The 26292-nt window shown below is 42.1% G+C and overlaps 1 protein-coding gene across 9 annotated transcripts in view; it reads left to right on the plus strand.

The window, feature by feature from the left end:
- Positions 1–7058: 7058 nt before the first annotated feature.
- Positions 7059–26292, plus strand: part of st18 (ST18 C2H2C-type zinc finger transcription factor) — a 74964-nt gene continuing 55730 nt past the window's right edge. Inside the window, exons 1-3 of one of the 9 annotated variants that reach the window (XM_052088392.1) lie at positions 7060–7167; positions 9339–9519; positions 10373–10468. In XM_052088392.1, coding sequence (XP_051944352.1) covers positions 7129–7167; positions 9339–9519; positions 10373–10468 — 316 coding nt within the window. In that variant the 5' untranslated portion in view covers positions 7060–7128. Of the gene's footprint in view, positions 7168–9240; positions 9520–10372; positions 10469–26292 lie in introns of those variants that run through there. The other 8 variants (XM_052088390.1, XM_052088389.1, XM_052088391.1 and 5 more) reach the window with 8 other exon arrangements.

The following is a 26292-nucleotide window of genomic DNA, read 5'->3' on the forward strand; positions in this document are numbered from 1 at the left end:
AAACGGCCTTGTCTTATATTTGTAATCTGCCGGCTTAGGCTGACAAGTATATAATCGATAGAAATAGTTGTGAAGTGTCTGGAAATAGGCGGGCGATTTCCACTGTTTTTTTTTTTTTTTTTTTTTTTTTGCAGCTGCAGTGTGGTGTCGAGCAAATGACACCAGCTTTGATGGCTTGTATAGCTTTTTGAGATGAGCCTCTTTATGCCCGCTTGCCGCGCCATTATGGCTTTGTTGGAAAGCTTGTTTACCTGCTGATAACATACACTGGTGGATTCGGGAGCAGCGATCCAAAAATCTGCTGCCAAAGTCACTCAAGTCTCATTGTGTTGCAGCAAGAGGGAAGAATGAAATGTTTACGCGGAGGGGAATGCAAATGCTAAATGTGAAATCAAACTACAGGACCAATAAGGGATCAGAATAACTTTGCCAGGTTTTATTTTTAGCCCGGTTGCAATGCTAGATTTGTGCAACCCCCCCCCCCATTTAGCCTCTGTGCAATTGGCTTTGCTCAGTGACTGAAAAGACTCTAAAACTGCAAGGTTCTTTCTTTGTCAGCCTGAGTGAAACAAAATATCTCCTGGGCCTGGTACAATCTAGGATGCATTTAATACCCAGTTGAGATTTGATATCTCTTTTCTGGCTATTTCTATCACTGCTTTCATCGACTGAACGCTTGAAACAAACACCCCAAATCTCAGGTTAACAACTGCTCGTCTGTACAGAAGCTAAAGTCCTAAAATCCGTCAGGGAATATACGCATGAGCAAACATGCAAAATGAATCTGAATACTGCTACAGAACAGAAATGGCAATTGTTTTCAACATTTACAACATTGGGCAGACAGCCGGTGTCAAAACAACACAAATGAATGTGAACGCCGCTATAGAAATGGAGGTGCTGATTCATTTTGACAACTTTGATCAAATATCAAATCATCTTTATCTGATTGCGCCATGCTGACGTTTGGTGAGCACACCGTTCATGGATGCTGAATGCAAAAGTATGTGAAAGAGAAATGGATCTACAACTGAAAAAATGTGGGATTTTTTTTTCTTTTTTTGGGGGGGGGATGTGTGAATTGGGTGAATGTTGAAAATCATGAACATTTTGAAATTTGAAGTGGAGTGATTGTCGAATGAATGTGGGAATTTTGGGCGTGAAGAATGTGGAATTGTGAGGTAACAATGAGTTGATGGAATGAGAAGAAGAATCATACGTGGTGAGTTTTTGGAATATGTTGAAGGTGCATGGGTGAGAATCGAGTGACAAATGTGGGAGGAGAAAACATATTAACCCTTTGAGGGGCACCTTATCGTCTTATCAGGTTACAGGTTATCATTATTGGTGCATGAAAGGGTTAAAGTTGAATTGATGAATCGGTGATCAAAATAATTTTGGATGAATTTATTAATTGAAGACTTTTGATTAATGGTTGCCGCTCAAATCTCGCGGCACCATCCTAGCAAAGAAATAGATTGCCATGCCCCAAAGATTTTTTTTAGCTATACCTGAGACTTTTTTTTTAACGTCGTCCGCTGAAATGACATCAAACTACGCCGTATGAATTGAAAAATACCCTGCAGATGAAATGTTCCAATTTTTGCATTCCCTCTGTCAATTTCAGAGCCGTCTGGCAGATGATTTCAAATCCAGCGCGGGGTATCCCTTCATTTACGGTGTGAAAATCCGTCCCCCTTATACCTTGACGCGAAGGGCTGAACGGAGATTGTCCAGCACTAGACGTGCCATTAGCTACAGTTGTACGCTTCCATTTGAGATGGAGAGAATGGTCGGCGACTCCCATCTGGCGGCAACCTGAAGATTAAAGACGATTGGAAAAAGGATCAAAAAGCGCCCGGCTCATTTGTGATACCTCGCTCTAATACGTGAGATGTGATGCTTCGCAAAAACCAAAGGGTCAAGGGAAAAGGCCCGCTTCGGTTGGCGTATGAAACGAGTTGGCCGGACCTTTGTTAGCCACGCTTTGCCCATGCAGGCAGGTCTCCAGGGGGCCAGCAGGACCCCACAGACGGGCGACTAAGGGGGCCAGGTGACCCTGTCTCTGAGGTTAGTAGGAAACACTAAAGAGGGATGGGCCGCGAGCTGAGGAGCCATCGAGTGCGAGTGTGCGAGGCTGGTGATGGCAGCTGTCAATGGTTTGGAAGGAGAAGCAGACAGATTGTGCGTTCTGTTGGTGCAGCCAGTTCGCCACCTGGCAGGCTTTTCCTTGTCAGAACTTCTTGCTGTTTCTCTGCTCGTCGCACAAATGTCGCTCCTCTCATCCGCCGTCGCCGGGGGAAGTTGGATTTGTCAAAGTGTTTCATGCCGATTGCTCAGTTCGGCAAGTCTTGCAAGTGCGATTTGGGTAACGCAAAGTATCTCCGTTGGATCGAGAGCTGTCCGCCACAAAATGTCCTCACGCGCACAGTATATTTCCAACTTTCTTTTTTTTCCTCCCCCCAGACTTTTCTTTGCGTTTCAGATAAAAACTAAATTCAGAGATAGTCGACACGACATGGCGTGTATTTGAATTGAATGATTTAAGTGTTCATGACGGGTGCTGTCACTGCTGCTTGAGATGAAAAAAACAAAATTTAAATTTAAATAAAATTTGGTAGAAACATTTATTCATCTCACCTCACAAACAAATAAATACATAAAACCTAAGGAACATTCTTTACACTGGGCCAATATCGTCTTCGGTTAATTAATTAGATAATTAGTTATCTAATTAATTAATTAATTTTTTTAATGGTAAATTTGAAGTTTCATTAGCTTAGTCATCAACATTATTAAAAAAGATAATCATCATCATAATGCAACTGTTCAATTTGTTTAATATGATTCCTCCTTTTTCAATTGAGCTACTGAAAAACAAATCAAGATTTGAATGTATTGAGATATTCCCCAGAGATTGTAAATTTACCCATTGTGGGACGAATAAAGGATATCTTATCTTATATCATCCAATGTAAAGTGTGACTCCCCCAACTTTTCACTTCATCTGAAAAACAGCAAAAATGACTTTTCGTTGCCGGGTGGGTGCCACAGAGATTTAAAGATAAATGCAACTCAAGATTGTCAACCCAAATGGACGAAACGGCCAACATACATGTCTAGAAATCTGCTCTGCCAAGTCAGAATTTGGATCAGCGCCTTCATGATATTGTGTCTATATCAGGCCAATGCCAACATTTTATCATATTCAATAGTGAATTATTCTATGATAAATTAACAAAAAGGGAACATAAAAAACCCCCAACAACCCAAGTCTTGTTGACAAAAGTAAAAATATATTTTATCCACTTTAGGGTTTACCAAAATCCTCCTTGTCAATTCTTTCACCTTCAAGTTTAATGAACATGAGTTTAGTGGAAGCTTGACGACTTCACCTTTGATTAACGATCAACCGGAATTTCTTTCTCGCCTCCCTATCGGAAAGGCGGACATTGCCGTGTCCAAAATCAACATTCACATCGATGGTGCAGCATCGCAATTAGATGGATTGTTTGTGACCTCTGCGCGGCAATTCAACGCAAAAGGGCGATGGGCGTTAAACATTACACTACGGTCGCATTCCACCTCTGTTGCATCCCTTAAACTATTGCATACGATGGCAAATTTGTGAGTTAACCACGTTAACCGTCCATTGGACACAGAGAACAATGAGTCGGCAAAAAGGTGGGAAGCGGCCTTAGATGTCTCGTAGGTAGGACGCTAAATAAAGAGTATCGCCAACCTCGTATTTATCGGATAAAAGATACACAGATCATCCCATATGTATTCTGGCTCGGACAATAGCTCAGAAGATGAGAAATTTCCTGGTCGACATGGCGAGAAAAGACTTCATTTTTACATTTACATACAATTTGAATTTGGCGGAATATCCTGATAACCGAAGGCAGAAGAAATGCCGATGCAACCGTCTCTCTGAGTTGTTTTTAGAGAACAGCAACATGGAATAAAGGCCCAATAAAAACACGCAAATGTTAAAAGACTGAAAGATACCTCCCTACTGAATTTTGTTCGCTGAAGAGCATAACTGCCCAAGTCATTTTTGAATGTTTGTGAGAAACAAGAAAGACAAAAACCACAATAAGTTTCACCAACAAGAACAGTCCAGTCACAGTTATTGAACCGCGATCACCGTGATTGAGGAATTTTCATGCAGACATTAAGCGAACCCACCTCCCCGCCCCAAAATTTTACCAAGCTAGCACATTTGTATAGTTCATCTATATTGCAATAGTAAATTTAAAGTGACTTCGGCAATTATTCTATGGGGATGACAATATTCTTAAATTTTTGTTTCCTGCGAAATTACGGAAAACTTCTAGAAAAAAAGATTCCTCGCAAAAAAATCCTTGCATCCCGTTAAATGTTTTCACGAACTCTTCGATGTTTTCCTGGGAACGGATTTTGCAGTTTTTGTGTAATCCTTTGAAAAACAGAAACAGTCAACATTATCCGAAATTTGCAGCAAATACCCGGTAATAAAAATGTTGGGTGTGCCATCATTCAATGTCGGTGGGAAAAAATCCCAAAACACAATTTTGTCCTTTGTATTCATATATAATTACTTAATCATGGAAAAAGTGCCTGCTTTTGTAACGTTGATGTCACCCCCTCCTCTTCCCGACATGCTCCTAAAGCAACACAGTACGCCTTCCAAGTCGTATGAATATTAACATTGTGTTACTAGTTGAACTATGGCTTATTTTTAATTTACTTAGGGGAATATAATCTGTAACTTTCAAATCCTATCATAGCATTAACCACTGCTCCGTGTTTCAGTTGAGTGGTGAAACTGGAAGAGCTTAAAAAGTACATTTAAAAATCAAATTTGGCAGTCAGTCCTTGTTCCAACAGGATTAAAAAAAAGAAAAAAAAGTCTTTCATTGGATATAAATATATGCAAAGCGAGTGGCGTGGTGATCTGGGTGCCAGAGGTGGCGCTTTAGTCGGGATATTCTGGCTTGGGCCTGTAAGGGACATAAATTAACATGAATTAACACATGCATGCAAAGAAAATAATTAATTCAAGTTATCAGTCACCTCTTCCCTTCCAGGAATCTGATTGACAAGATAAAGTAATGTGCAAACTGCTTTTTCAAAAGCTTAACAGCCTGGAGCGCCCCTCCTATTTAGTTAGTCATTCCCTCAGTATCACACCCGGAATCTGTCATTTCACAATTTTCTCCCGTAATGCATATGTGCCGCTTGCTGCGCTCCACGACAGCGACTGCCATGTTGCGCGTTGACACGGCGGATGACACCATTCACGTCCAGCATTCACGTCCATATACAGCACTCATTTGAGGCAGACAGGTCATGAATATGGTACATTCTGTTCCTTCACAATTTTTTCTGCTCTGCAATGGCGGTAAATTGTTACTACACTATGCCATAAAAACTACATACAAGAAAAAAAATAAATTTTATATATATATATATATATATATATATATATATATATATATATATATATATATATATATATATATATATATATATATATATATATATAATTACATTGAATAATTTTATTCTTGTTTTAAGACCAATCACTTCATTTAGGTTCAGTTTCCCAGTCAGCTTTTTTTTATGGATTTGACAGTAGACACGAGACAGGCTATACCAGAATTTAGCCTTAAGATCCAGCATGCCACCATCTAGCAGTCGTCAGTGGAATTACACCCAAAATACAAACGAGCAATCGACCAGAATAATTAGCGGAACCAAAAAAAGCCCTGAAATAGCGTGACAGTGAATTTAGAATCAGCGATAGAATGTGTGAAGTTATTAAATGAGACCACTATTACATTTTCAACCACATATATCACAGTTTTGGCAACCTAAAGAAATATCACTCTCTGAAGAATAGATAACATTTCTGAATAGACCAGGGGTCGGCAACCCAAAATGTTGAAAGAGCCATATAGGACAAATAAAACCCCAAAACAAATATGCCTGTAGCCACAATAAAATAAAAGCCTTCTATAAAACGTACAATGAAGGAAACACATGCTGTATGTGTGTAGGAGATTGGACTGTCTCAGAATTGTTTATGTTATTCATTCCTTTCTTAAGTGTTCACAAACACCCCCATAGAATTTATTTTGTGATTTCCTCGCTGGATTGTTTGTTTTGGTGCATTATTTTTGCTTTACTTAGTTTCAGTGACGTGATCATGAATTTCCATTTTTCGGAGGCTGTCTTTGAACGCCTCTCAAGTTGAAAAGCATAAATAAAGTGTACGTTTTAAAAAACCAACACCACAGATCTCCTTTTTCGGAGGTGAAACATGTATCTATAACTATTTGAGCTCAACATCTTTTTCCATTTTCAAACATTTTTATAAAGCTCCAGGGAACCACTAGATGTCGCTAAAGAGCCGCATGTGGCTCTGGAGCCGCGTGTTGCCGACCCCCGGAATAGACAGTAGTAAGTGAAAATACATTCCTCATTCCACTACAGCAACTATTTTACAAGGTGCTTATTGTCACACCCCTTCAAATGTCTTGGAAACTGTTTAGGAACTGTAAAAAATAAAATGAAAAATATCCCCTTTAATGTTCACACAGAGCTGTTGCACCACCACTCACAAATAAACAAAACCCAAATGCACCCCAACAACATTGTCAGAACTAATGTGGAATTCTAAATCCAGGAATGTCACTCTTTAATCATCTCAAGGTAAGTCAAAATCTCTCTTTAGAATAAATCTGAGCAAGTGCCGCGTGTCTGAAATAACATACATATACAAATAGTGTTTTTGAAAGAAGGCATTAACGAAAAATTATCTCAGGGAGTTTAGCTCGCACAAAAGTAATTCTGTTAGTTGCCGGCGTGGTGTCAGTCGGTCCCGGCCCCGGCCGCGGCCCCTTGCGGCCCTCACCGTTCAGGCCTGCCTGCAAAGTGACTGCAGCCGGGCACATGGCACATTGTTCGGTGCCCTCTACGCCCCAACCCCCCACTCCGCCCCCCTGTCTCTGTGAAAAGAGTTATGCTGTCTGTTTTGAATGGACAGCGTTTTGCTTTGTGTGCGCCACTAAAACAGAGGGCAAAGTTAGTCAGCAAGTTCTGATTCTTCGAGCCCTCTTTTTAGTACGCAAGTGTGGCACAATGTTGTACTGTGTGTTCCAGCCGAATGGCGCGCTGAAGGTAGGAACGCTCCGCTCCCACTGGCTACAAAGTATAGAAATGACTCGCATGCGTGTGCGTGCATGTGTGTGTGTGTGTGTGTGTGTGTGTGTGTGTGTGCGTGTGAACAGATAGTTGTCATTGGTTTGCTTCCAAACAAGTACAATGATCACACGGGGTTAGAAAGTGTGCAACAAAATGCCAGAGTACGGCGCCGCTGAAATATTCATCTGCTTTTATCTGATCTATTTCCTAACCACAAGGTTTTTGCCGGCGAATCCCTGGCACTTTTCATATTACCTGGAGGCAAACGGTATATAGATTTATACAAGTTATTTACAACAAGAGCCAAGCCATTCCTCTGGAAACTAGGCTGCAGATGAAAGGATTGTTTTGATCTCGACTTAGCATATTTGTTTAACCTAGCCAGTGATTCTGAAAAGTGCAGCAGCTTTTCGGTGATATGCAGAGCACCCTTTATCCGTCTTTTTCTTCTGTTCGGTCTGGATTTAAGTACTTTCTGTATTTAGGAGACAACTGGATTTGCCAGCTTTTGAAATGTAGTTGCCCACTTCCTAGCAGTCTTGGCACTCGGAAATAGATAACTAGGTATGTTCCGCCACTAATCCTGATCGGCCTTGTAATAGTATTTGTGGACTGTACCGCGCTCAATTAGGGCATAATGTACTATTTTTATTTTCCTTTACGTTGGATTAAATGTGAAAATGCGTTTCCTTCATATGTTTCCAGCTTCTGTTTACTGGGGTTTTTTTTTGGTATTGTTTTAGTACTGCAGTCAAAAAGGCAGACAAAAAAAAAACAATGTGGACATGCTCTCCAAAAAAACAAATGCCAGGGCAATCAGTACAGTTTCTGGAATGCTTAAAGAATGCACTTGCACACAATGCCCTAATTCTCTCTTTAGCTGGGCATACACACTGCCGTTTGGGAACTTAAAGTCTGACTCGCGCTGTATGAGATAATCATCAATGCCTAGCAACTGAAGTGCCTAGCGACTTGGAGCAACAAAGTCACAACTTGGCTACCATACATTTGGATCGTTGCTGTTTCACTTCAGTCCTGCGGGTGTCAGGAGAATTGAAAATGTCGCCCACGGTACAGATGAATCGAAAAGAGGTCAACCTCCTCACAAAAATTCAAATACGACCTACAATGTTAACAACACAGCATTGTGCAAATGTGGCTGAAAATCGTATGTTTACTGTTCATATTTCAAACTTGAAGAGTGTAATAAAGACGGAGTTTTGGCATCATTATTTTCACCTCAACTCAACTGTATTTATAGAGCACTTTCGAACAGCCATCGCTGAATACAAAATGCGGTACATGGAGCAACTAACATATATACAACAATAAAGATGGCGGACAGTATGCCAGTGTGTGCGACGACGCTCCTGCCGTTTCGGCTTTTTTTCATACTCGCAATACTTGTTGCTTTCTTAACTGCATCTCGATAGGTTTATGATCGCCGTTCATTGCTTTTGCTTCAACAACATGTCAGAGATTCGACTGCATTTTGGCAAGGCGGCGGTGAAAAATTCTTGGCTAACATTTCGGCTAATCTCTTCGCTATTTTAACGCTCAAAACAGTGCTCTCTGCCAAAAAATATTACGTAACATCTCCAAGTACTATCTACTAATCTATGCTAGTCTATCTAATTGGTTGATAAGTTTCAGTTAAACATAACCACCAATTTTTCGGGCAGGCCAAAATTCCGAGACATCACCCGGTCAAAATTAGCTTCTTGTTTCGAATGCCAACACGTGATGTAGCCAGCACAAATGGAAGATTGTTGATGAGAAAAGTGTGTTTTTAGAGGGAGGGCGGAGCGGGGGGGGGGGGGGGGGATTTTTGAAGCATTTGAAGTGCTCATCCCATGTTCTTTAGCAAATTCCATAAAGATAGCATCCACGTGCCACGCTGCTAATTAATAATTGCAGCCGTTCAAATTTGCAACACGCACCAGCCATGCATCCCATCATTGGGGAATTCCAGTCATTCGAAAGTAAGTCTCAGACGAGGACCTGACTTAATTTGGAAAGTGCCTGCCCAGCTTTACTTTGGGTTTTGGAAAAGATGAGCCCAGGTTTTTAGTGAAAGCCAAAAAAGGGGGCAGATGGCTCACAAGGGGGATAAACCTGGGAAGTCATGCTGTAAATGTGTTCTACAGAAAACAATGAAAGGAGCGGACAAAGCGATTGTGGCAAAGTCCTTTGGAAAATGGGAAAGCGGCTCTCTGAGGTCCAGGACCGTGGAGAAGCCGGATGAGCTGTCCGAGGAGAGCGAGTGCGAGAAGCCGTCCAGGAGCACCGGCGAGGACCCTCAAGTCGGTGAGAAAGCAGCAGATAAACGTAGCCTATCTCCTCGACGCCCCGTTCACCGCGCTACGTCCCCGAGCTTATTTTGTCTTGAGGCAATTTTAATTATTACTGCGGCGACTTGTTTTGTTTTTTGCTGTTTTGACTCTCTGGCCTGCCACATCCGGTGAACAAACAGACCACATTGTTGGGCAGGAGAATTCCTTTTGGAAGCAAAGTGTGTCTCAGATGATACCGCGCTGCCAGGAAAAGACAAAGCAAAAAATAGCAAGCACAAAAACAGTCACAGGTGCATGGGAGAACGAGGCAAGCGAGTGAATGGTCACCGCGGTCCCCGGGAGGTCTTTCAGTGTTAGCCAGTGCGGTGGGTGGACTTCTGACAAGGACGCTGGTGCGCAGCCAGGTGGAGTGTGTAACTGAGAATGCGCCTGTTTATTCTTTTCACATGCTAATGCAGCTCCTGTGCGACTCGGAAAAAGCGGTGAAACTTTTCCTCTCGAGCTAACGGTGGTTGTTGTCGCAATACCTGCTCTTGTATCACAGTGGTGGCTTGATTCAAATCCCCTCCCCCCCACGCTCGCCTTTATAGGAGTTCTTGGGAGGGTGCCAAGGGACGGGGGATGAATAAATCCTACTGTCCATCATGAAAAGCATACACTTGCGGTGCAAACAGGTTCATATATTTGGCTTCTACGCCCATGAATACAAATTTAATGATTGCATTCTGTTTTGCAGAGAATTGTCAGCGGAGACAGTTTTGGCCTACTTTTAGGATACCTGTGTTTCACCATCATTTGTTTTAACAGCATCCTAATGTTCAACAAAAAAAAAGCCCCCCAAAAAAGTATCCCTGCGTGTACAAATCCAGGCCATTTTCCCTCTATAGGTGACGCTCGGTTCATGATGGCCTACGATGTTTCGTGGCTACATATGAAGCGGAATGAACTAATTTCCAGTAGGCGAGCCAACCACAGGACTCAAGGTAAGACATTACTCTCTTTTATGACGGTTTCTCATTTGATTGTTTTATATTTATGGCTTGAAATGTTTTTCATACGAAGATTGACTGTGATTATGACTTTAGTACGGCATTAGCATCAGTTAGCGCAGGGGTGGGCAAACTTTTTGGTTTGGGGGCCGCATTGACTTTTAAAATTTGACAGAAGGGCCAGGTCAGCACGAGCGATGGTACATAAAAAAAAAAACAACTGCATTTGTTGACAGTCCATATCAAACATCAACAGAACAAAAGCATGAAAGTACTGTATTAATACACTCTTTTAAAATGACAACAGTGTTTTTGATGACCTATTAGCCTGTGCATTGCTGCAGATGGGTTGTGATCAGACCAGTAGAAGTAGAGCGATACAGAGGTCCTCGGTGGTCGAACCCACCCACCCCCCGACTCCACGTGTTGTGCAACTTCAAGTCAATGCGCCACCTGGCGGTGAAATGCCTGTCATTACAACTCCAATTGAAATGAATGTAATCATTCACATCGAACCTTAATTGTGGGCTAACCTTCGGCGGGCCGGATTAAAAAGACCAACGGGCCCGCGTGCCGTAGTTTGTCCACCTCTGAGTTAGCGGCTGGTCGATAGATGGCACTTGGGCACCAACCCACCACGCATGATAGTCACTACATTACTTTCCACAATTTGTCCTTTTCAAATTATTGGCATGATTTGAACGTAGCCTCTCTTTAGTTCTCCGTACCACCCCAGTTTTTGCACAAAGGCTCCCCCCTCACTTATGTAAAACCACATCTGGCACATTGTTAGCATGACTTATTCAGAATGGAGTGTTGTGTTGCTGTCCTTGTTATGTTTTGAGCTGTCCAAGTCCTTCTTTTATAGCTTTTATTGCTAACCATAGGTAAAAAAAATCCAGTCAAGGAAAAAAAATATATATGTATTAGGACTGTGCATCTCCTGGGGTACGATCTGATTCAAGAACGGGCCATTTTCAAGAGGAATGATTCAATTTGATTCGATTCATTTGCAATGTACATTTATCTATCTACACACATTAGCCATCACTCTCTAAGTATATCTCTATATCTGCCACTCTTTATTTAGCATAAAATATGAGTTGGAGCACTGAATGAACATTCCAAATGGTCCTATGTGATATGAATCATTGGACCATCGCCTATATCATCCCCCCCTGACGAATGTAATGCCTTGTGAGAATATGGCCTCCCACCAAGGCCTTTCTTTACCTTCTAGTACAAACCTTCAAAAGCCTGCCATCTGCACTTCGAGGAACTCTTCTGCACAGCCATTAAAAAAAAAATCCACTGTCTCGAAGGACAGCGTTCTGATTTCAGCCTCTCTCGCCTGCATTACTGGGTGCTCATTGTAATTATAAGGGAGGAGTGTTGCCAAGCTAGCGCGCGGGATGCCAGGTGCACGCTAACCATCGACGAGCGCTTTTTAAACAACTCCTGCTTGTACGCGACTGCGACATTAGTTCACTGTAGCTTTCAGTCTTTTTTTGGAAGGTAGTGGATGACTTTACCGTGTTCCATTTTTTTTCTTCCCCTTCTAAGCCTTCTTAGAGGTTATGTGACTGCTGTGTGAAATTGTATCCCGATACTGGCACCGCATCCTTGTGAGGGAGTCTTGTAAAATTGCTTTACTTAGCGCCTCTTTTTTTTTTGGCTGGCATTTTCAGAAGATAGCGAAAGCACAAACGCCGTCCGTGATCGGATTAGCCGTTTGACGAAATGATGTAACTCTTTGTCTCTCTTGTGTGACACGCAGGTTTCCGTCTACGCTTTAAGTTCAGTGGTCATCCCGTCAATATACGTATAATCCACCAGTACAATAGCTGACAGCTCCAGTTAATCGCACGCCCGCAGATCCTGCCTCCGATTCTTTAAGGGATACGAGGCGTTTAATTTTTCAACTTTGCTTGTGTACCTCTGCAGCGAGATTGAAATTGCATGTGATGAGTGTGAAGTGTTTCCTTTAGCATCCATGTCGAGTGTGAGCTACCCGGTGCCAAGCGCAGCTCCATCTTTTGCACCTGAAGACATTTTTCACTCCATGTCGTTGCAAAGGTGTGTTTAAAAAAAAAAAGAACACCCCCCACCCCCAGTAATTACGCAATTTATGATGAGGGAATCAGCGAAGACATCTCCGCAGATCACGCTTATTTACATTTTAATTATGACTATTACTTGTTTTTTTTTGGTGGAGGATGTGGCCACATCCAGCCCAATTCCTCCCCAGCATGAGAAAGAAGCACAAAAAAAATGTTTTCCACCGGCGCTTTAGATGCTTGTTTATCACTTTTAAATACCGTCATCTTTGCTGAAATCCCCTCTCAAAAGAACCTTTCACTTGCTGGAATAAATTCAAATTAAAATTTAAATCCCTCTTTGCATTTCTTCAGCCTTTTTTTTTTAAATAGCTGCCTCCTTTTTAGAAAGCTGTTTATGTAGTGATCTGCTCATAATCCAGTTTGTTTCTCAACAGCGGAAAACACACACACACACACACACACGCACACACACACACACACACACACAACTGAAATCGTATTATCTTGGAAAGATGATGCGAGAAATCAGGGAGTATAAATGTCTGAGGATCTGCGCAAGTTTTCAAAAGTTGCCAGGCTTAAAGAGACCAAGCAAAGAATACTTTTATTTGACTTGATAAAGCCGCAGGAATACAAGGCCCGCTATTTGCACACCTCTGTAAATACTTGACATTTTTGCTCCCCCCGCATCAGCACCTAAGATTATACGTCTTGTGTAATGTATTGATGGGTGACACACAACCGGAAGATTAAAGACGTTGTCGTTCTAATCTGACGAGGTGGTCACCTTCCAGCGGCCAGCAATACAAAAAAAACAAAAACTAAACAATATCTAATCAGAAATGTAACACGTGGCAGACGTTTACATGCAGTGCCATTTTGATGAGAGTCCATTTCAGATGGCGGGCGAAGGAGGCCAACGGGGGGAATATTTGATTTGTGAGCGGGAGATTGCAAGTATTGTTTGGAAACAAATGACAATTGTGTCTCAGGAAAGTTAAGAAAGATGGAAACAAAAGCAAAATCAATGAACGCCTCACGTTAATCACTCCAAAAAGCCAAGAAACTTACTTCATTATCACTTGCTTTGTTTGCTTCAAAGGGCGTTTGCTTGCATGCGCAATCACCAAATTGCAAATCATCCGCATAGCGTGTACTTATCTACTCAACGTGATTTTTAGCTATCTTAAACTACTCCTCACATTTGTCATATGTCATAGTTATACCCATAATTATTCATGCCCTGGCCAAACTGATTACTTGCAGATTTCGAGGATGCAAACATTCCACATTGAACCAGCTTGTTTCCAAGAAGGCACACAAGTTCCTGCTATGCTTAGTTTTTCATTTAATTTTGTATTGCGGCCACTGTTTAATAACTGTTTTTACGACAAATATTACAATCGTTATGACTGTACAACTGCAATAGTGTAGGCTAGTGATAGACTGCGGCACCTTCAGAATTGCGTACACATTTTATGTCATGACACCGATGCAGTTGATGAGACAGCTCTATGTCAGAAAACTTGCAAGTGTTAGGCTCGCCGCACACCCAACAACGTGGCCGTCAGAAATTTTTTAAATAAAAATTACAGTTTGGTGACACCACGCAGCTGAGCACCTGGCAGCTACCTGTTCCCTATTTATGTATGTATGTATTTATTTATGACAATGCGCATTAACTCATTCACTCCCAAAGACGTATTTAGACACATTTAATCCCAGCTCCTCATTTTATATTGACTGGACTTGAAAAGGGTCTGAAAATGGCTGGCCATTTTGCCAGGGTATGAAGCTCCAGACAACTTAGCTCATTAGGACACGCAACCCACTCCACCATGATAAGGTGACGGCTTTGAAAGGGATGAAAAAAGTTTAGACCAAAACATTCCACGGGCTGGTACTGGTTCCACAGACTGGTGGTTGGGGATCACCGCTCTAGATTGTTCGAGATCATCCTTACCTAAACACACCCCTTCAACAAATATGGGGCAACCCTCTTGCCCTGCCCACAAATTTAAAGCAAAGTCCCCCCGCACACACACACACCATGCAAAAATGATCAACATGTGACCGTTTTTCAAAATTGTTCATTTTTCATTGAAATTTAATATTTTGTTGAAAAATTGCTACTATTTCACCTTTTCATTTTGCGAAAACATCACATCGCAAAGTTTTGCACACCCGCAGATTTCTGCTCCCTGTCCTTGTAGTTAGCAGGATTCTTTAGAATGGTGCACAAAATATTGTGTTTCTTCAAATTGCACAGTCATGTGACACAACCCTAACCCCAAAGGAAAAGCAAAAAGCCCAAAACACATATATTTCATGAATATCACAAACAGAACTTCTTGTGTCAAGTTCCATGTACCATTCAAGAAAATGCGCCCCAGGTCCATGGATTTAACCATATTTGTGACATTCGTGTTTATTCGTATCACAATCACAATATCTGAGCACTCATGGGACACACGAGAGGAGACAGCATGCCTCCCCTTCACTTTTGTGTCTAGACACACTATTATGGCCAGCAAGGTCATTACCCGCACGCACATTAATACACACCTGTTACCATTGTCTCCCCCGCTCGCTTTTTTGGCCCAACATCTAAGCTGCTATCTGGCCTTTAAGAGGCGTGTCTGCTTTCATTGTGCTCCTGCCTGAGTAGAAAAAGATGGGCCGAGACCCCCAGAGATGCCCGCGAATGCGCACGTCACCGCCCAATGACAATGAGTTGTTGGCCTATGAATTGCAAAAGCCAGACGTGAACTGACCACTGAGGCGATGATTTGTCTCATGTGAGCGTTTAAGGGCAGCACAGGCCGATTGGTGGAGGCTGATGAAAGATGCGTTTTATTATCATCAGCAAATCTGAAGCAAATTAGCATCTCTGGTGCCAGTTTTTTTTAATTAAAAAAGTAGGTTTATAAAGCAATGTACCCAACACCACATATGTCCCACAAAAATGTTATCTCAACATCTGTTGCTAGGCAGAATTCAAATTTAGCACTGACATCACTGGCCCAAAGCTTTATCAGAAAAATATTGTGGGTTTATGTAAAATCGATACAGGTTAATTTCACAAACGAAATAAGATAAGATAAGATAAGATTGGGAAATTTACAGTCTACAGCAGCAAGATTGTGGGTAAACAGGGATATGAAACCATGTACTAAATATAAAATGCAAAAACTGAGCTGAATTTTCATCTCTTCACCTTCTGAATCGTAGACTACTCTATCTTAAATTGAAGTCTGAAAGACTGCAATAGTTGCTGTTGAGATATGCTCATGCGCGGAAATTCTACAAATGGATAACTACTCTGTATTAGCTATTAGCTATAAAACATGGAAAAACAGCACCACCTACTGTTGAGATGAGTACATTTATGCACATGAATTTGAAACATTCAGACATATCAAAATAATATAACGTACAAAATTGATTAAAACAGCATTATCTGTTGTTGATATCCATTGTCGATTCAACAAACGTGTGACTGCTAATAAAAAATATAAAATATCAAAACCCGAAAACCAGTGCCATCTGCTGTTTACAATTTTAGTCATACATTTATTTTGCAAATGATTTCTACTCTGCATTAAATAGTGATGTAGGTAAAAGAGGTGCGTAGATCATTTATTTATGTACATTGTTGTCAATTGATGACCACTTTGGACTAAAGGGGACTTTATTCAAAACGTTTCTCACATTGATGTTAAAGGGCCTTCAGGCTCGCATTGCGAAAAATGCGGCTCACCTCTTTTCTAGCTTTGGTCACGTACCATTTGTAACGCGAGCCCGAGGGCACTTTGAAATCATTTTCATTCAACAGCAGAGGGCGGAAATCGTGTCCAAATGGGAGCGCCCTGAAATGGATGAAAATGAAAATTATTTTCCCATCAACGCCACATTAATCAGAATCCGATGGTTAGACATGTCAGGACACTTAGAACATATTATTGCAAATAACATTTTTTGACTTGATGTCCTCTTTAAATCTGAAATAAGAAAAATGGGAAAATAGTCTCCCGTCAAAAAACAAGCTTCCACATATTCATTTTACAAATAGTTGACTACTCTGCATTAAATATTAAATGCCAAAAGCATTCCTACCAGCTGCCGGGACAACTTTATTTAAATATAATGCCATTTTGCAATCAAATTACTGCTCTGCATTCAGTATAAAATATTTAAGAAAGGAAACCCACTGCCATCTACTGTTGAATATGTAAATTATTTCTACACATTTCTTTTAAAAAAATTGGTGACTATTCTGTATGAAATATAAAGTTCAAGGAACAGCCCTATCTGGACATTTATTTTGCCAATTGATGCATCCTCTGTCTTTAATATGATTAAGAGAAAAGCAACCTCATTTATTTCTTTGTATTCATTTTGGAAAGGGATTACCATACACCTGTGCTTACCTGAATGCCAACAAAGTCTAATTTTATTCCTCCTCAAAACTCACTTGTATTCTTTGGCATTCGACTCAGCATGACTTAGATTTGTTCTTGGTTTTAGTGTTTGGTGCTTTCTACCGCCTTTATTACCGATTTGTCTTACTGTTTATTGTGCATGTTAAATTGCTCCATGTACAGCACTTTGTATGCAGCGATGGCTGTTTGAAAGTGCTCTATAAATACTGTTGACTTGACTTGTATTAGATTCAGAAAAGAGCGCCATCTATTGAATCTGATGGGGCACTGCCCCCCTTGTGTCACCTGCTTTGCACACAGGCTACAGGTTAGGTGTTAAGCCCTTTAGTTACCGCCACTGGATCTTAATTTGTTAATTAGAAAAGTTTTTCATTTTTTAAAAATGTTTGGCACACTTTTGTCTGTTCCCACTGTCCAAAGCAAGGTCGATAACGGCACCCTTGGATGAGTTTAGTGGGGAGGAACTTGGGATAAACTGTCCCAATACATTTGGTCCTTAGTGCCTATGGCTTGTACCAAAGAGCAAAGTGGCAAACATTTGTCCGTAAAAGATACGAAATGTTGTAGAAGTGTCTTCAAAGGACACAGAATCAATTATATGTTGCGAGGTTGCTGCCGGTCACACATGAATGGGCCCAAAGGGGACGACTGGGACGTAATCTAATCGCTGCTTTTAAGTGAGAAACACTGACGCGTGGTCTAGATAGTGATCCCCATGAAATAATGTAGTGAAGAATATCTCCTTTTCGACTGACATTAACATAAAGATACAGTTGTGTGTGTGCGTATGTGTGTGTGTTTGTCCCGCAGCCATATCAACATGTACTTATGTTGGCTTCCTCCTATTTGCATATGCAAATAAATGTGTTTTTTTTAAAGAATGAATTCAGTCCCTTTTATGTCACATTCTGTGGTGAACAGGCGGCATCAAGAGTGGCAACAATGAGGCTTCAAGACCACCACGAAGATGTGTTTGTGTCACATTAGCGCGAGCGTTGACGTCTGAGATTAAGCACAGTTTAATATAGATTTTGTACACATCGCCGCAATTCAATGGGGCCGCTTTGTTTGAGTGTACGGGCTGCCACATGACATTAGGCGCTTTGTTATTCACTGTGAAGTCAGGGAGGGAGTGAGTGGTAAACTTCAACTAGATTTGTACACAATTCGCTTTACGCAGTATTTCATCTAAATTATGAAGGGCAGGAAAGCAGTGGCGTCTGCTGTTGAGAAACACAGACAATCTTTTTAAAATATGAACCACAAAAACAAAAGCATCACCATCTGCTGTTGAGAAGTTTATTTATATAATACAATAATACTATAAATGGGTAACTACATAATCTGCATTTAAATAAATGTTAAAGAGAGATAAGAGTGCCATCTGCTGAGCCAACCTATATGCAATCATTCTACTAATGAACGACTACTTGGTACTGAACACAAACATACAAAAGAGAAATGTTTATCTGATACCATACATTCACAGTGCTCTGTATTAAATATAAAATACAAAAGACAGAGCCATCTGCTGTTGAGATAACTTAATTTACTTCTCTGTATTAAATGTAAAATATGGAAGCCAGATAATCAGTGCCATCTGCTGTTGATGCAACTTTTACACAAAGTGATTGACAGTACGTATTAATGTTGTATATTGATCACTACTCTGTATTAAATATGAAATACGGAATACAGTGCGTTTAGACCCGAATGTAGTACTGCCTCGCCAATATAGGGGAAACAGTGCCATCCCTGTTGAGAAAAGTGTACTGATGATAATTTCAGAAATGATGACTAAACTATAAACGATAAAAGACAGGAAACATAGGTCCATCTGCTGTTTAGAGCAGTTTATATTTATAGGCACCTTAAGTTATGAGTGTTGCAATATTATAACTTTGTAAGCAACGTCCATTTGGACACAAGCATTGGAGTAACACAGGGCCAGAAACAAAATAAAAATACCCACCGGCATATCTTCCCTATCCTCTACGAAGAATGACTAATAAGACTGCGGCTTATTTAGGAGCTGAGACGGGTTCCAAGTACTGTCTATCCATATGTCTGTACTGCCCCCACATGGTTATGGTGTGCACAATGTTGAACAAGGAGCACAATGTACATGGAACTGAAACATATATTGTCAAGAACAATAACATAGAGTGCTGTTTTTTTGTGTGTTTTTTTAAACAAAAAAAAAAACAGATTAATGGCCTTTCCATTCCTTTCAACTGGGAAAGATGATTTGAGATATGGCGAATGTACCTTAATTTTTATCAGTGTTGAGCATGTAGTTAAATATTCAACATGGCGGACCGCTATGTATGACAGTGTCATCTGCTGTTGACGCAAGTTTATTTCCATATATTCATCACTTAAGGCTGAAATTAAGCATGGTCGAATATAGATTTTGTACACATCTGCGCAATTCAATGGCCCTAAGTACTCTTTGTTTGGGCTGCCACATGACATTAGCCGCATTGTTTTGTGGAAATTGCAGGGTGCGCTGTGCCGCGTAGTGAGCAAGCGAGCGAAGTTCCAGCGCTGACACGGTGACCCGGCAGTGCATTAGAAGAAGTGAGGCTGACATGTTTGTGTAGGTTTTGTTTGCGCGAGGAAGGTATGGTGCTCCAAAACAACGGGGTGCTGCGACACTTCACTAGGCTTGCATCATTTGCAGCAGAATGCAAAAAGCTTTTAGACACAGATGTGACCCATTGTAATACCTTTCTAAATGCAATCAAACACTTTCTACAAATACGAGGCGGCACTTTTAAAAACGCGCACCCTTGTTTGACATGTAATTTTGTGCAACCCACTCCTCCATCAGTCCATTTTTTGTTTTCAAGGGATGAAACAAGCTAAACAAAACAGCAGTTTGTTTGATGCTTGCCGGGAAAGAGATTTTATTTTTGTGTGTTTGGCAAACTACGGTTGAACAATTGATGGAATGTAAATCGATATCTTACTGTAGTAGAATTAGAATGCATTTTTCAACGCAAGGGCTGCAATCCTTCGGGAATATATATATATATATATATATATATATATATATATAGAGAGAGAGAGAGAGAGAGAGAGAGAGAGAGAGAGAGAGAGAGAGAGAGAGAGAGAGAGAGAGATGTAGTCAAACCGCAGTTTTCGAACGTCTCGGTTCTCGGCCAATTCGGTTTTCGACCCAAAGTTTCTAGTTTTTTATGCCTTGGATGATGAACAAATTTCGGTTCTTGAACAAACTGAGCACGCTTGAATGCACCATTTGACTCCTCTCGCCTTCCTTACACGAGGAAGTGATGCTTCCTCGTGTTGGTTTCCATTGTGAGCAGATGTGTTCATGAAACATTTTTATTTTAAAAAGAACGTGGTTTCGATTTTCGAACAGCCTTCTGGAACGGATTATGGACGAAAACCGAGGTTTGACTCTCTCTCTCTCTCTCTCTCTCTCTCTCTCTCTCTCTCTCTCTCTCTCTCTCTCTATATATATATATATATATATATATATATATATATATATATATATATATATGTGTTTGACTCTCTTTATATATATAAAAAAAAATTTATTATAAATATATATATATGTATATATATATATATAGAGAGAGAGAGAGAGAGACACAGAGAGAGAGAGAGAGAGAGAGAGAGAGAGAGAGAGAGAGAGAGAGACACAGAGAGAGAGAGAGAGAGAGAGAGAGAGAGAGAGAGAGAGAGAGACACACACACGCCCGTCCGTCCGTCCACCCATCTTCTGATCCGCTTATCCTCACATGGGTCGTCAACGGGGTACACCCTGAACTGGTTGCCAGCCAATTGCAGGGCAGACAGTGATAAACAACCATTCACGTTCATAATCACACTGAGAGACAGTTTGGAGTGCCCAATCAGTCAACCTACCATGCATGTTTTTGGAATGTGGGAGGTAACCGGAGTACCCGGAGAAAACCCACCACAGGCACGGGGAGAACACTGAACACCTCAGCACTGTGTGTGTGTGTGTGTGTGTGTGTGTGTGTGTGTGTGTGTGTGTGTGTGTGTGTGTGTGTGTGAGTGTGTGTGTGTATAAAGCACCAACAATTGGGAAATGTAGTGTCTGGCTTGTCGGCCATTTTTGTGTGCGACATTGGCTTCTGAAATAGGAGGTAAGGTCCTTCCACTGTACATCCCCGTGTGATGCCACATATCCCTTTGCCAGGGCCTGACGTCCTCGGCAGGATGACAGAAGACCAAACGGCATTACAGCGGGACAATGCTTCTGAATTTCCGCTCTTGCTCCTCGGCCTGTGCACAACAGAAAAATTAAAAGCGGGCTTCAAAACAATCTAGTCACCCTGCTATTTGTTTTCTTGTTTTCCGCCATCAAGTCAAGTCAAGTCAGCTTTATTGTCAAGTATGTTCTATATGCAGCATACAACACAGATGACATTTATTTCCTCTCAACCACAGTGCAAACATGCAGTGCATTGAAACACACATCCAGGCATTCCGTTTCCACTATAGCATCGTTTTTCTCTCTTGGTGGCAACTTCCGACTCAAATAAAGTATCGGATGTTCCTCACTTCCATTGACCTCGGCAAGTACAGCACCCAGAGCCAACTCTGAGGCATCTGCCTGGACTGCAAATTCTCTGCTAAAGTCTGGGGCAGTCAGCACGGGTGTTGAACACAGGGCCGTCTTCAGGTTGTCAAATACCTCTTCAGCCATTAGGTTCCACTTGACCATCCGATTGTGTCTCTTCCTTGTCAAATCTGCGAGAGGGGCAGCTACTGCAGCAAAGTTAGGAATGAATAGCCTTTTGTAATTAGCCAAACCTAGAAAGGATCTCACTTGCTTCTTGGTTACTGGCCTTGGCAAGTTTTGAATGGTGGAGAGTTTCGCTTCTTGGGGCTTCATAACCTTCACAAACTCACAACCTTCCTGGATGTGGCTGCAAGACCTGATTCATGAAGCATTGGAATTTTGCTGGGGCTCCAAACAGACTAAAGGGCATCATATGGTACTGCCACAAACCTCCTGCAGTGGAAAAGGCCGTCTTCTCCTTTGACTGTGCTGACAAGGGAATCTGTCAATATAGCTTTGGCGAGGTCCAGCGCGGTTATACAGTGTGCAATTAGCTCATCGACCCAAGGATTGGGTCCGAAGAGTTGTTTCAAAAACGTATCGTGTTGTCTGTTTTTTAGGCTTGATCAGGAGTTCTTAGAGCAGGGTGTGTCAAACTCATTTCACATTGTGAGCCACATACGGCCTCGGTCGATGTCAAGTGGACTGGACCATTAAAATTATACCATACTCTGCTATAAATGACCAAAATAAAGTGTATTTCATTTATTTTGGTCTAAAGAAGCAAAGAACATTAGGAAAATGTTGAAATTTGATGAACATATCTTTGACAAAACATTTCATGAAGCACCTTAGATTTCTTTGTGCAATTTACTTTTATCATTCACATACTGTATATGCATTGCAATTGATCCCACTGATTATAAAAGGCACACAACTGAGACTGCTGTTGTCTTCTTCTCTGATCAAAACAATCTTCTCTTCTCCTCTGATTAAAACAGTGTGTCCCCTAGCGGATGCTTCATGAATTTCACCTTATTCATTCTGTGTCTTTTATGCATTTTTTCATTTTTAAATGAACCTCCTTGGGGGGCCGGTTCCGGCCCGCGGGTTGTATGTTTGACACCTTTGTTTTAGAGGGTTCTATATGTGTGAGAGTGTGTGTGTGTGTGTGTGCACGTGCGTGCGCGTGTGTGGTGTGTATACAGTATATACCGTATATATATATATAAAAAAAAAATCCTCATCTCACCCCTCGGATGGTGTCCGTCCCTCATTCAGCTCGGGTCCTCTACCAGAGGCCAGGAAGATTGAGGGTTCTGCGCAGTATCCTTGCTGTTCCCAGCACTGCACATTTCTGGACTGAGATGTCCGATGTTGTTCCCGGGATCTGTTGCAGCCACTCATCTAATTTGGGGGTCACTGCCCCGAGTGCTCCGACCACCACAGGCACGACTGTCACCTTTACCTTCCAGGGTCTCTCCAGCTCCTCTCTGAGCCCTTGGTATTTCTCGAGTTTCTCTTGTTCCTTCTTCCTGATGTTTCCATCACTTGGGACCGCTACATCCACTACAACGGCTTTCCTCTGTCCTTTATCTATGATCACGATATCTGGTTGGTTCGCCATTACCATCTTGTCAGTCTGGATCTGGAAGTCCCACAGGATCTTCGCTCTGTCATTCTCCACCACCTTCGGAGGTGTTTCCCATTTTGACCTTGGGGTTTCCAGTCCATACTCCGCGCAGATGTTTCGGTAGACTATGCCAGCCACCTGGTTATGGCGTTCCATGTAGGCTTTCCCTGCCAGCATCTTACACCCTGCAGTTATGTGTTGGATCGTCTCAGGTGCCTCTTTGCACAACCTACACCTTGGGTCTTGTCTGGTGTGGTATATCTGGGCCTCAATGGCTCTGGTGCTTAGGGCCTGCTCCTGAGCAGCCAGGATGAGTGCCTGTGTGCTGTCTTTCAGGCCAGCCCTCTCTAGCCACTGATAGGACTTCTTGAGATCAGCCACTTCAGTTATGGTCCGGTGGTACAACCCGTGTAGGGGCTTGTACTCCCATGATGGTCCCTCTTCCAGCGCCTCATCTTCTGTTCCCCATTGTCTGAGACATTCTCTGAGTACGTCATCCGTTGGAGCCTTCTCCTTGATGAATTCATGGAGCTTGGATGTTTCATCCTGGACAGTGGCTCTCACACTCACTAGTCCCCGGGCTCCTTCCTTTCGGCTTGCGTACAGTCTCAGGGTGCTGGATTTGGGATGGAAGCCTCTATGCATGGTTAGGAGCTTTCGGGTCTTAACGTCCGTGGTCTGAATCTCTTCCTTTGGCCACCTTATTATTCCTGCAGGGTATCTGATCACTGGCAGGGCATAGCTGTTTATTGCCCGGGTCTTATTCTTGCCATTGAGCTGGCTTCTTAGGACTTGCCTCACTTGCTGGAGGTATTTGGCTGTAGCCGCTTTCCTTGTTGCCAGTTCGAGGTTGCCATTGGCTTGTGGTATACCAAGGTACTTGTAGCTGTCCTCAATGTCTGCTATTGTTCCTTCAGGGAGTGAGACCCCTTCAGTGCGGACTACCTTTCCTCTCTTAGTCACCATCCGACTACATTTCTCAAGCCCGAATGACATCCCGATGTCGCTGCTGTAGATGCTGGTTGTGTGGATCAGGGAATCTATGTCCCTTTCGCTCTTAGCATACAGCTTTATGTCATCCATGTAGAGGAGGTGACTGATTGTAGCTCCATTTCTGAGGCGGTATCCATAGCCTGTCTTGGTGATTACTTGGCTTAGGGGGTTCAGTCCTATGCAGAACAGCAGTGGGGAGAGTGCATCACCTTGGTATATGCCAAAATTGATGGACACTTGGGTAAGTGGCTTGCCATTGGCTTCAAGTGTGGTTTTCCACATCCTCATCGAGTTCGCAATGAAGGCTCTTAGGGTCCTGTTCACCTTATACAACTTCAAGCATTCAGTGATCCATGTATGTGGCATCGAGTCATAGGCTTTCTTGTAATCAATCCAAGCTGTGCACAGGTTGGTACGTCGGGACCTGCAGTCTTGTGCGACTGTTCGGTCAACCAGGAGATGATTTTTGGCTCCTCTGGTATCTCTACCAATGCCCTTCTGTGCTTCGTTCATGTATTGATCCATGTGTCCACTTATCTTAGCCGCAATGATGCCTGACATGAGCTTCCATGTTGTGGAGAGACAGGTTATTGGCCGATAGTTGGATGGGGCTGCACCCTTCGAGGGATCCTTCATGATCAGGATCGTTAGCCCTTCGGTTAGCCATTCTGGGTGAGTCCCATCCCTCAGCAGGTGGTTCATTTGTACCCCTAGGCGCTCATGGAGTGCTGTGAGTTTCTTTAGCCAGTAGGTGTGGACCATGTCCGGGCCTGGTGCTGTCCAGTTCTTCATATCTGAGACTCTTTCGTGTATGTCTGCCACTGTTATGGTAACTGGGTTCTGTTCAGGGAGGTTGCAGTGCTCCTCTCTCAGGGTCACCAGCCATTGTGCACTGCTGTTATGTGCAACCTCCTTCTCCCATATGCCTTTCCAGTACCTTTCAGTTTCCAGTCTTGGTGGGTCAGCTCTCTTGTTAGGACCCTGCCACTGAGCGTACACTTTCGCAGGTTGTGTTGCGAACAGCCTGTTTATTCGTCTGGCCTCATTCTCTTTCGTGTACCGCTTTAGGCGACTGGACAAGGCTTGGAGCCTTTGTTTGGCAGTTTCGAGTGCTTCAGGTATGGTCATCTGGATGTACCTCTCGGGTATCGGCCTTTTCATCACAACTCTCTGGGCCTCCGTCAATTGACTCACATCTTTCCGGGCCGTCTTGATCTTAGCCTACAACTGTCTTTTCCATGGTGGGTAACGTATCTCATGGCTCCCATGGTTGCTCTTATAGCCCAGAGTCTCCAGGATCACTGATGCTGAAGCGTATATCAGCTCATTGGTTTCTGTAATCGTTACGGTAGGGATCGCACTCAGTGCTGCATTCACACTTTCTATGAGACTTTCAGATGGTACTTCACATAGCCGTTGTAATCGGTTTCTAGGTTGCCCAGCTTTCATTCTCGCCATGATCTTAGCTTTCAGGTCAGTTGCTGCCTCGCTCAGCATTTCATTCATTGGGGCTGGCCACCCAATCTCATCATCTGCATTCATTGGGGCTTGCCTCCCAATCTCTTGTATGACCTCCTCCTCTGATCTGGCAGCCTGGGGCCCTTCACCATGGAACCTGCGTTGTACCTCATCAATCTCAAGTTGTGACAGCAGTTGCCGTTTGTGGATGTTGGAACACTGAGCTACTAGTTGTTTCGTGGTCAACCGTGACAGTGGGTTTCGAAGTAACCATTTAGCCCACATTCTCTGCATGTAACCCCTCTGACTAGGGTTGCTTGAGTAGTAGCATTCCAACAGAGCCATGTTATCGCATCTATATATATATATATATATATATATATATATATATATATATATATATATATTTTGTAGTCTTTCGGGTATTTACTGCATCTTCACAAACTATTATCAAACAAGTGTGCTGTAACTACAGTAAGTAGGCCAATATATATATATATATATATATATATATATATATATATATATATATATATATATATATATATATATATATATATATACACGGCTGGATAGTTCAGTGTATATATATACACTGAGCACACTATATATATACACCCGAAAGACTACAAAACTAAGTGTTTTATAAATTAACAACTCTAGATTGAAGT

Source organism: Hippocampus zosterae, chromosome 15, assembly GCF_025434085.1.
Source record: "Hippocampus zosterae strain Florida chromosome 15, ASM2543408v3, whole genome shotgun sequence".
Classification (NCBI taxonomy): domain Eukaryota; kingdom Metazoa; phylum Chordata; class Actinopteri; order Syngnathiformes; family Syngnathidae; genus Hippocampus; species Hippocampus zosterae.